This window comes from Triturus cristatus, chromosome 1_1 (assembly GCF_964204655.1).
Source record: "Triturus cristatus chromosome 1_1, aTriCri1.1, whole genome shotgun sequence".
NCBI lineage: Eukaryota > Metazoa > Chordata > Amphibia > Caudata > Salamandridae > Triturus > Triturus cristatus.
Window position 1 is genome coordinate 66,266,826 of NC_140579.1, and position 11,257 is coordinate 66,278,082.

The 11,257-nt window shown below is 45.3% G+C and overlaps 1 protein-coding gene across 5 annotated transcripts in view; it reads left to right on the forward strand.

The window, feature by feature from the left end:
* LOC146869424 (vacuolar-sorting protein SNF8) overlaps positions 1 to 10,653 on the forward strand; it is a 241,818-nt gene extending 231,165 nt beyond the window's left edge. For 4 of the 5 annotated variants that reach the window (XM_085599827.1, XM_085599831.1, XM_085599829.1 and 1 more), the window contains 2 exons: positions 9,432 to 9,506; positions 9,803 to 10,653. In XM_085599827.1, the coding sequence (XP_085455953.1) occupies positions 9,432 to 9,506; positions 9,803 to 9,940 (213 nt within the window). In that variant the 3' untranslated portion in view covers positions 9,941 to 10,653. The remainder of the gene's footprint in view (positions 1 to 9,431; positions 9,507 to 9,802) is intronic. The other variant, XM_085599828.1, reaches the window with a different exon arrangement.
* Positions 10,654 to 11,257: the final 604 nt, after the last annotated feature.

Sequence of the window (11,257 nt, forward strand, 5' to 3'; positions counted from 1 at the left end):
CGAAAGTATGTATTTTTCACAAGAGGAGGTAGACCGAGTTTTAAAATTATTTTTCCACAGGGTGACTTTTTCCCCTTATTTCTCTCGTTGCAAGGGATGGACGCAAATAAGCACCGCCCTTTCCGTCGCCATTTCGGGCGCCCCGGACTCCGCTATAAGCACGGAGAGTAAACGGGTAGATCCCGAGCCCGGCTACCTCGGCATGGAAATAGAAGAAAGGCGACTACCCACTTCTTGCAGGATGCACATGAAGCGGTATTACGATAAAAATACCAACGCTGCCTAGGTGCTGCTAAACATTGCCAAAATAAAGTTTGCATAACATTCCATTATTATGTTTTAAAGATGAGGTCCCACTTCCTAAACGTGAACTTTTCAGAAACGATATTGGATGCGATGACTATAGCTCGTTCCATAGGATAGTCGTTTTAAGTTTATAAATTAGTTTGGAAATGCCTACAAGAATAGTGCCTCCTTTTCTAACAGTGTAATGTTTTCTAACCGTCTTAACTCCCGTCTGTCCATGCCTCCCGGAAGTGGAAGGGAAGCTTAGAAATACTGCTACAGTATTCGTCTGTGTATTATTGGTCGAGGGATGCCAAATAGCATCCAGTATGGCGATCTGCTTTCTGGGCAACCAGGCACCTCCTAAAGATGTGCACTACCTAAGTGCCGCCAGGGGGAAGTAAGAGAGGAGCTGGAAGAGTTGGATTTAAGCTAACTCCCTGATTGCTCCAGTGTGAAGGGCTAGAGTTGTCATAAAACAGCCCGGTCCTATTGAGATTTCACGTCCTGTGCTTAGTGTGGCATTGCTGTCTGTGTGTCTGACGCGCTTCCTGCTGTGTTGGTATGTGATGACACCATTTAATGGAATACGATCCGTAGAAGGTTCACGCTGTAGTGGGATGCAGGAAATTGACAGGCATGAAAGTGGTGAAGGAAGCAATGCAGACACAATTTGGCTCTCTCTCTCTCTGCTAATGCAATAGGTATCACATATGCAAAAAAAAAGCTAATGCCAATAGAAATGACAATGCCATTTATTTAGGGATACAAAAATAATAAAAAAATAATGAGCAATACCAATAGCTCTACCTATAATATTGCCGAGACCATTGCATTGTAAATGCTTGTTTAACTTACTTCGATCACTTTTGATTACGTTAGCATGGGGGGGTAAAAAGCCTTATCTCAAGTGGGAAACACTTATGCTCCCTTACGAGCAGGGTGGTTTTGCAGCACCCGATTTCCAGTTATACTATTTATGCGCACAAGCCCACTTTGCGTACCATGGGCAACATGACCCTGCTTACATTCCCCATGTGGCAGTTGAGGCTGGAGCGGTGCACCCCATACCCCTCAAGGCCATGATTGTTAATACACTACCCCTTCTAGGGTAAAGCTGATCACCAGATTATATCGGATATCACAGAAGGAGGTAGCCGCCTCCGGTGTAGCGGCGTTGAATAAATGGAATGCAGTTTTACCGCGCGCTCTGACTGAGGACGAGTGGGCGGACTGTTGCCGCCTGACAGGGCACTTAACAGCTAATGGAAATTTGCGAATAGTTCACTTTGACACTGTACGCACCTTTCCCTCCTGAGGCGGAAGCCGGGAGGTCTCCTGTCTTTTCTTGTTCGCAAATCGCATTTTAACAGTTTACCTTTGATATTTTATTTATTTTTTTTTTATTTTTTTTTGTCTCTCTTGAATTTTATACCCTGATTGCATTTGGTGTGCTGTAACTCCTCAGCGCTTAGCAGCGCCTAGAATCCACCCCTACCCCCTCCCTCCAGCTCCAGGCCCGCTCTCGGCTGAGTATCGACGCCGAGAGCGCTGGGCGTCGAGTTTGGCGGCCATCTTGGGTCGGGCTGGGTGAGTGAGGACATCGTCAGCGCTATAAAAACGGACAAGGATGGCTCCGCGCAGCGGACGCGATCAGCGGACGCGCCGGATCTGCGCCGGAGTCGTGCTAGAGTCCTGCCCGTCTGCTCCCGTCTGCGCCCGACCGGGCGCAGGGCTCAGGGACTCTGGCACACGCTCCTGCTATACCTCAGCGGACCTCCTAGGACTGAACTCTGACAGGTATATCTTATCCCCGAGTATATGTGCTACACTCAAGGAATATAACATCCTGCACATCTCTAGCTGTAAGTACCAAAGCCACTTAACCCCTTTGAAGCTAGCTACCCTTAACACCAAGTCACTGCAGAAACATCATTTAGAGATCTTCACCCTGCTACAGGATGAGACCATTGATATCCTGACACTCACCGAAACATGGTTGAGCGACGCCTCTTCCCCGGATATCATCGCCGCCCTTCCCAGTGGGTATGATATGGTCTGGCACAATCGGCCAGAGGGGACTCGAGGTGGCGGGGTAGCAACGATCTTTAAAAAGCAATTTATGGTAACAAAGATCCTAGCTGAGACTACAAATACTGTCGACCTACTGGGGATAAAAATTACCATGAACAACTCCTGTCTCATTATTTTAACAGTATACTGCCCACCCCAAAGTACTCCTGTGTTTAATGATCTCTTCCATCCAATTATATCAGATCTATGCACACGTTATAAAAACATCCTGGTAACTGGCGATTTTAATGTCCATTGGGATAAAAGTAATCAAGACCCGTCAGCCCAGAAACTACAGACCATCATGACCACCCTCGGACTGACACAACTTGTGGAAGTTCCAACCCACATAAAAGGCCATATTTTAGATCTTATTTGGTCTTCGACACCAAAAGCGGTCATTACAAGTATCTCACCTTGTCTCTGGTCAGACCACCATCTTATCTCATATGACTTATCGCAAGACATCTGCCAGGTCAAACTACCGTTAAAAACTAAAAAAGTGCGCCAATGGAAAAAGGTGAATGTTGAGACCCTAGCCAAAACCATGCCCAAGTACATACAGAACTCTATATTCCCTGCTGATAGTACCGATCTAGGCTCAAAGTACAATACGATAACAACCATCCTTAGGCAATCTATTGATGAGTTAGCTCCTGAAAAGGCACAAAAAATAAAAGGTGTAGAGAAAGGAGCCCCCTGGTTTACTGAAGGTCTACGCGAACAAAAGAGAAAGCTTCGCTACCTCGAAAGATGCTGGAGGAAATCTAAAAAGGATACCGATAGGGAATCATATCGAACGTCGTTCCAAGAATATAAAAAGCTTATTACATCAGCCAAGAAGGAGTACTACGAGACGCGTATCAATAACGCCACAAACATCCAGAGAGAGACTTTCCAAATTTTGAAAGAGTTAAGTAAGAAAGAGGAAAAGACAGATATCACGATCGATTGCGATACCTTTCAAGGATACTTCCTGGGAAAGGTAGCGACTATCCTGTCTGATATCAAGAAGAACAACCCAGCCCCTTACATCGAACAATTGCCCCTCCCAGACTCTCTAACTCCAACTTTCACCAGCTTTCCCCACATTGACTCTAGTACTCTGAGAAAACTCGTAGCGTCTACCAAATCTGGTTCCCCCGCTGACCCCTGTCCGCCTGACACCTTTCGGATGGCAATACCGTTTCTAGAAGACCAGATCCTAGACCTTTTAAACATCTCATTAGCCACTGGATCTTTACCATCTACCTTCAAAGAGGCATGTGTCAGACCTTTGATAAAAAAGCCTGGAGCTGATCCAACTAGCCTGAAGAACTATAGGCCAATCTCCCAGCTGCCATTCCTGTCAAAGGTACTGGAACAGCACGTACTTAAGTCCCTGTCAGCCCTTCTGGAATCTCACCATCTTCTCCAGGAGCGGCAAGCTGGTTTTCGTGCCCACCATAGCACAGAACTAGTAATGCTGTCGGTACTGGATGAGCTAAGATGCATGGCTGACAGTAAAAAGCCAAGCGCGCTGATATTAGATCTTTCAGCGGCGTTTGATACTGTCAGCCATGCACTGCTCTTGGACAGATTGGCTGGGTTTGGGATGGGAGGGCAGGCTCTTAAATGGCTCACAGCCTTCTTAACAAGAAGGACGCAGAAGATCCAGTTGGCAGACCAGGTGTCAGAGGTGGGCATGTTAGTCTGTGGGGTCCCGCAGGGGTCAGCGCTCTCGCCGCTCCTATTCAACCTCTACTTACAACCTCTGATAGAGTCACTGGCAAACATGAAGTGTAAAGTTTTTAACTATGCCGACGACACTCAGCTATTGCTGAGTATCGATAACACATCATCGGCACAATCAGTGGCTCAAGACATCCTACGATTTACAGTGAATTGGATGTCATCCAATTTGCTGAAAATCAATCCGGATAAAACGGAAGTCCTTGTCATTTCAACTTCTGTTTCCCCCTGGAGCGACTTGTTCTGGCCACAAGAACTAGGACCTACTCCAAAACCATGCCCCAATGTCAAGAGTCTTGGGATGAAAATCGATCAGGAACTCTCAATGGCCAACCAAGTATCCGCTGTATTTAGCTGCTGTACCAATCTGATCAGGCAACTACGTAAACTCGCCCCCCTGCTCTCGAGGAATATGCTGCAAACCATTGTTTCAGCCACAATAGTGTCTAGAATAGACTATGGAAATGCTCTGTATCTCGGCCTTCCAAAGAACTCCATCAACCGTCTTCAGGTCATTCTAAACGACGCAGCACGCCTGATCTTTGGAGTGCCGAGGAGGACCCATGCTTCCCCCCTGCTCCACCGACTACATTGGCTGCCCATGGTGCAGAGAGTGGAGTTTAAAAGTATGTGTATCTGCCACAAAGCAATCCACGGACAGGCGCCAGCTTATATAAAAGAAAGGCTGGAACTTCACGAACCTAAACGCGCCTTGCGATCGTCCGGATCTTTTTTACTGTCTCGACCACGCTTTAAGTTAACAACTAAAGGAGGCAGATCCTTCTCAGTGCAGGCTCCTATCATTTGGAATAAGCTACCGGAGGTGCTTCGTAGAGAGCCCAACCTTCTCCACTTTCGGAAGTCCTTGAAGACCTTACTCTTCAAAGACGCATTCCCGCTTCAATAGTCGGTTGCTAGACCTGATACCCATATATCCTCATTCCATCTTTGTTCTGTACTTGGTCAGTAGCGCTTTGAGACCTGTCGGTGAGTTGGCGCGATACAAAACCCAGTTACAATTACAATTTAAATATGTACACCAGCTATATTATACACCTGCCCAATTGTACAAATATGGTCTGCGAGACTCTGCTGCCTGTAGACGCTGTGGGGCCCCTGACGCTGATTTTTATCACTTGGCATGGGTTTTCCCCAAGGTGTTCTCCTATTGGGAAGCTGTAGTAAAGATTATGCGCCTGATGGTTGGGCTTCCTTTGGACTGTACCCCTCAACTATGTCTCCTAGGTCTGGTCGCCAGTGTCAGGGCCTCCTGCAGAAGGTTTGTGGCTATTGCGTTGCTGATGGCCAAGCGGAGAGTCTCTATGTGTTGGGAGAGTAGACTGGCCCCCACTACCAAATTATGGTTGCAGGACTTAACCTACTGTCGAGATCAGCTGGTCTGTTATGCTGAAGAGTTGCCCGCACCATCGAGGCCCGGGACATTTGGTCACCCCTCACGGCCTACTTGCTGTCTGTGCCTACTATCTAATCTCCTGTTCTGTCGGGTAATGTGATGGATATGTATACTGTATGACTGTGTTGCACTGTGCTCTTTTGTCCTTATACATTTCCCTTGTATTCCGAATGAAATGCCATTTCTATGATTGTATGTGTAGTCCGGGCCTGCCCCCAATGGATTTCTTATCATTGTGTACTGTATAGATACCGACATGTATGCCATGTACTGTATTGCCTTGTGATGTTTGTTTCTTTTTGTTGAGAAATGATCAATAAAAAATAAAAAAATTAAAAAAGGAAAGCACTACATAAAAAAGGTACAGTTGTACTTCACGACGGAAACAGAGATCTGTAGGCAGGCATGATATCATAGGAGAATGCTGGTGTTAACATCTATGGAGGTGGTGTCTGCAGCATCCAGGGCACATCTGCAGATTGGATATAGTTTTGCTCTCCAGCTCTCTGTATGTCTTGAGGAGGGGTTTGTTGGGGTCTTGCATTTTCTCCCAGCGATGCCACTCAGAGGAAGACCATGCTAATGGAAATTGCAATGTGCTACTGTGTGGCAGCCCCCACTGCCACATGTATGCCAACATCACCTGTCCTTTTGCTCTCATTGTCAGACAGCCCCCCCCCCCCCATCACCCTTTTCCTGTTTTTAACTAGCTCCTGGAATTTGTTTCAGGATTGTATTCGCTCTAGAGCATGGGGAAGTACTGCACCGATTTCTGTTTTGAAGAATCTCCACAAGGCAGTTATCCTCATCCTAGAAACCTGCATTTTCACTTTCTGGTGGCGGGTGGCCCTTTAATTGTCACAAGAAGCGCTGGTGTCATCACGTGGAGAGGATTTGGTGGAGTACGGGTCTATGTCAGGTTCATGTATAGGATTCACATTAAAGCGCTTCCACAGGTCATACCCTTTCCTGGACACTAAGGGTTCATACTACAAGTCCTGAGGGAGATGCAAGGGGGGGAGCGGTGAAGATGAATGCCTAGGAGCAGTGGGAGGTGGAGGGGGGCTTGTAGCAGAGTCCCTTACCCCTTGTGGTGTAGAAGGCTGATTTCCATTTCTTGGGAGAAGCAGAAGGGTGTATGTTGGGCTCAAGTGCAAGAGAGCTTAGCAGGAATCTTCCTTTGGGGGGGGGGGTGCGGGGGGGGGGGGGAATTTATTTTGCAGTGGTGTGGAATTTTATAAAATATTTGGTTGTCCTAGGGACAGTATGCTTCATAAATCTACAGGTCACTTTTGGTGCCATGAAGTTAAGTGACAAATTGGAGCAGCACTCTTATGTCAGAGCTCTACAACTAGCCTGATTATGTTATGGCTCTTATCAGGCTTTGGATTCTAGCTGTGCTTTGATTTTGGCACCTTTCTGCAAATTGACATGCATACATTGTAAGTCGGTGGGAAACAGTAGTTTGAGTTGGAATACTTTCTAGTATGTGCACGTCTACACAAACTAACATGCTTAGAAGCATTCACCAGCTCCTCTGTAACACGTTCTCACACTGGAAAACGTCAGAGTTTTTGACAACGGCAGGAGTAAACAATTTACTGTGCTGGGTAAAAAAAAAAAAGTTTTAGGAAAAGTGGATTTGCAATTGCTCAGCAGGTTTTCGCTCGGGCAATCGTTAAAATTATTGAATGCAACAAAGTATGTTAGGTGTATGATTTCCAGGCCTGCTTCTGTATACTTGTGATTACCTTGGAGTCGTAAATCTGCATCAACGCAAAGAAATGTACTAGTAGGTACGCTTTCCTGACCTTTTTTTTTGTTGCATATAATTAAGGAGCATTATGGGCGCACAATAAATAGCTTCACATTATTACATTTAGGCAACCTGAGTATACATTTTTATTCTGGAACCACTAGCAGTTATTCAAGCTGAGCTCAAACTTACAGTGCACGCTCAACTATTACAAGTTTTAGTATTAATGATATATTTACGTTTGAACAAATTTTACAAAACGTTCTCACCTTTAGAGGCAGCCAGTCTTTTCACAAAGTGCTGCAGCGTCTTGGGCTTACGTGTCAAGTGGGCATATTAGACATGAACATTTGTTCTCCTAAGGCGATAGGAATTCCACAAGGAGTTAACATAAGGCACTTGTGTGTCTGAATAGTCCTCCAGGCATAGAATGAGCAGGAATTGTTTTTGATGTCACTGGGATAGGAGAACTCTTAAGGCTGTTCCCAAAGAATCAGAGTTAGAACATGTCGGTCTTTGAGCTGGCACTTGACTATCCGAACCTGATGGTGGAACAAAACCATCTAAGGTGGAAACGTCCAGGTACATTGTGGACTAAGGGAGGAATCACACCAAATCTTGTGACTTAAAATGTCTTCAGATAAAAACAAGTTGCAAAGTCCGTGCCCAACACAGAATAGCAGGAGTATGAAGAGCATGCGTATCTACATCAACAAATGCTACAAACATATCGTTACTTGAGGCCGGGCACCTTTACATGGTTCTCCTGGTGCCACATTCTTTGGGGCACAGTACCTGCTGGATGTGGTGGTTAAGCATTCTGGCCTCCCACAGAATCCAAGGGGTTGCAGTTAACTGCACACAAACGACATTTGGGATGCTCCACAGGCCAAGCTTTAATTGGACAAAGTTTGTAGGGCAGCAAAACTAAAGCTACTGGCAACTCTCCCAAGCTAAGCAGATGGCTCTAGCTCCATTTAAGTGGGCAGTCAGGGGCGCACGCACATTGGGCTTCAGGAACTGGGAGCACACCATAGTTCCTCTTAGTGCTCATCATCCCCATGCCTCATAATGTTAATGCCATGGTCAGTTTTAATCCCTCTTCACAACAACTTCTTTACTGCAGGTTGCTTAGCTGTGGGCTGCCATTTTTAGACTGTGCTCCTCTGGGCACCATCTTTCCCAAAAAGTTTGCTTCTCTCACGGACCGGGTCCAGCTGCTCATTTTGCAGATCTCGGGATTCCCCCAGTCTTTCCCCATCTTGGACGGGGAGTTCAATAATCCATCCCTGTAGCTTGAAAATTACTCGGTCACGCTTTTGTGGGCTTCCCTTCCTGGTACATAGTATGCTATGCTAGCACAATGATCTGGGGATTCAATCCTGTTTTTGTCCCTGACTAGCAGACATAAATGTGAATTCTATGGCCTTGCTGTGTTTTTGGGTGTTTCAGGGAAGATAGTATGTTTAAAAGGGGCTGCCAAGGCACAGCCATTTATTATGAATATTTGGCAGGTAAGATAGAAAACAGTGGCACAAAAGGAGGTCTTTCATGCCTAACTGCTACACAAAAAAGTCTGAAGCACTCCAGGGTAGGGGCGACGTTAGGAGCACCGCCTCAGCTTCTAAAGAACATTCGTCCTCAAATCACTACAGCATGGCTCACTTCCAAGAGTCCTCAGTGTGTTCCAGGGCCCACCTCCAGACTAAATCTGACTAGGCCACCTTCAGTCTTCTTTTTATCAGCCAATCACACACAGTGGTTTCAAGATTGATTCCGGTCCCCATATAAATCAAGCACAACACACATACTCACTTTACTTCATACATGAGGTGTAAACATGCAGGCTTCATTCATGTCCCACATGGATGGAGGTAAGGACTAGCTCGAGAACTAGCATTACCTTTAAAAACAGGAAAGGCCAGTAAGTATTTCTCCCCTGCCCCGAGCGAACAGGTATAAAGGCCTGGATTCAAATTAGATCTGTTGTTCTTAATCATCACTAGATTTCCATTCTAGTAACCTCAAGTGAATCCTTCAAAATTACACTGCAAGAACTGTTTATCTGATTCATTGGCATCTGGCAAGATTATACAGATGCACATCAATTTTTAATTGAAGCAAGTAAATTGTATGTCATTGACTAGTTAAATTTTTCTATTTAAATTTCAGAAAAAAGGATTCGTAACAGTCAATGAAATAAAAACCAGTTTAAAGTGGGAAACTGAAAGAGCCAATCACGTGTTGGTATGTATCGCAAGGAGTTCCAAAATGCATAATGACGAACTTCTGACTTTAAGATTACTGCAGAAATTAGCAGTGAGCATTTAACTCAATCTGGATGGCTGTGTGCGACATAGCTTAAAAGCCACTGGGCACAGTGGCAATCCCACTATAGCTTTAAAATAAACAATAAAAAGCAAATAAAGAAAATATGTTCACACAGGTGCGCTTGTTACAGTTCAAACATGTTTAAGTCCTAGGTGTTTTCATAGGTGCCCTCGGTTTTCAGACGCTAAATATCTCTTTCCCTCTTCCGACAGGAACATTTACTGAAGGAAGGCCTGGCCTGGTTGGATTTGCAAGCACCAGGAGGGTCCCATTACTGGTTCCCAGCGTTATTTGCAGACCTCTACAGCCAAGAAATAACTCCAGAGGAAGCTAAAGAAGCCATTCCCTGAGTTGGATGCAAAACCGTGTCTGAATATAACCACATCAGAAACACATAAGCGAGAACTTGTCAAGGAGGGTGTGTGGGAACATTGTCCTGCCTCCCTGGTTTAATCTACAGGGTGTTTTTGTTGTGAAGTAACAGGCTACAAGCCAAAGACTGCATAAAAAGACATGTGCCCAGATACTAGCAAATCAAACACACAGCAAAGGTTTTCGTTTATGTACACTTTATTAACATGTTGTCACAGAAACGTCTTTGTAGCCTTAGAGCGGTGCCTCCCGACGCCTGAGCAAGTGCCAGGTGAGGCGAGGCGAATACCCAGATTCATTTGGGTAAGTGGAAATTTGCAGCACCTCTATTGTTTTGAAGGGGTGTTCTTACTAATATGTATTTGGCTAAATTGAATAACAAACTTTATGCATTGTGTGATCTATTATGTACAAGGTTTTCACCTCTGATACACTAAGTCTTATTATGTTTATTTCTACCTGTATAGGTAATTTCTTCCACACCTATCCCAGGTGCAGGTCGTATGATTTACCTTTTTTTCACAATCATTATGCAGTAGCTTATAACGGTCCTGACGAAAGCTAGGGTACATCCACCCAGGGCTGAAACATGTCGACCACTTCCATCGCAGTTATTTGTTAAAACTGCCAAAAGCACTGTTTTAATTTGGTACCAAGGTAGCACTTTAATAAATGATTTTTGTGCCTTGTTCCCAATTTTATTATATCACATTCACCCCAATTGCACTGCATACATCATCCCACACAAATCTCTAGAGTGGTCTTCTCATTGGAATAACCTCGCCATAGGTGCATCCGGGACGAACTCGGAACCCTGCCCCATGACAACTTGGCGGCATCCGGTCCTCAGATAAGTCCCTGGTCTCCCAAATGATGAAGCAAGCCACTGTATGTGGGTGATGGGAACCTTTGATGCATTCTCAGATCTTAAATGCATGCACATATCCAGAGAGATATTTTGGTAGAAACACATTCTTCGTTTAGTAATGATGGTGTAGCTGTATAAAGGTCACCTAGCCCGACAGACTCACAGTTCTTTTTGTATTTGTATCCCGGAGTCCCCAGGCATCTAGTCTCCAGTCAGCTCGCTGTCTGTCCTCTTTACCTCCCACCGCCAGCCACAGCGGTGAATGGTCTAAGATCCCCCTTGCAAGGTATTCCACTCTGTCCACTCTTTGTATGTCACCCGCTGGCACGAGAAAATAATCTAGTCTCGAGAAGACCCTATGCGCCCCTGAACAGTAAGTGAACGTGCGATCTGTAGGATGCTGCTGCCGCCAAAGATCTGTGAGTCC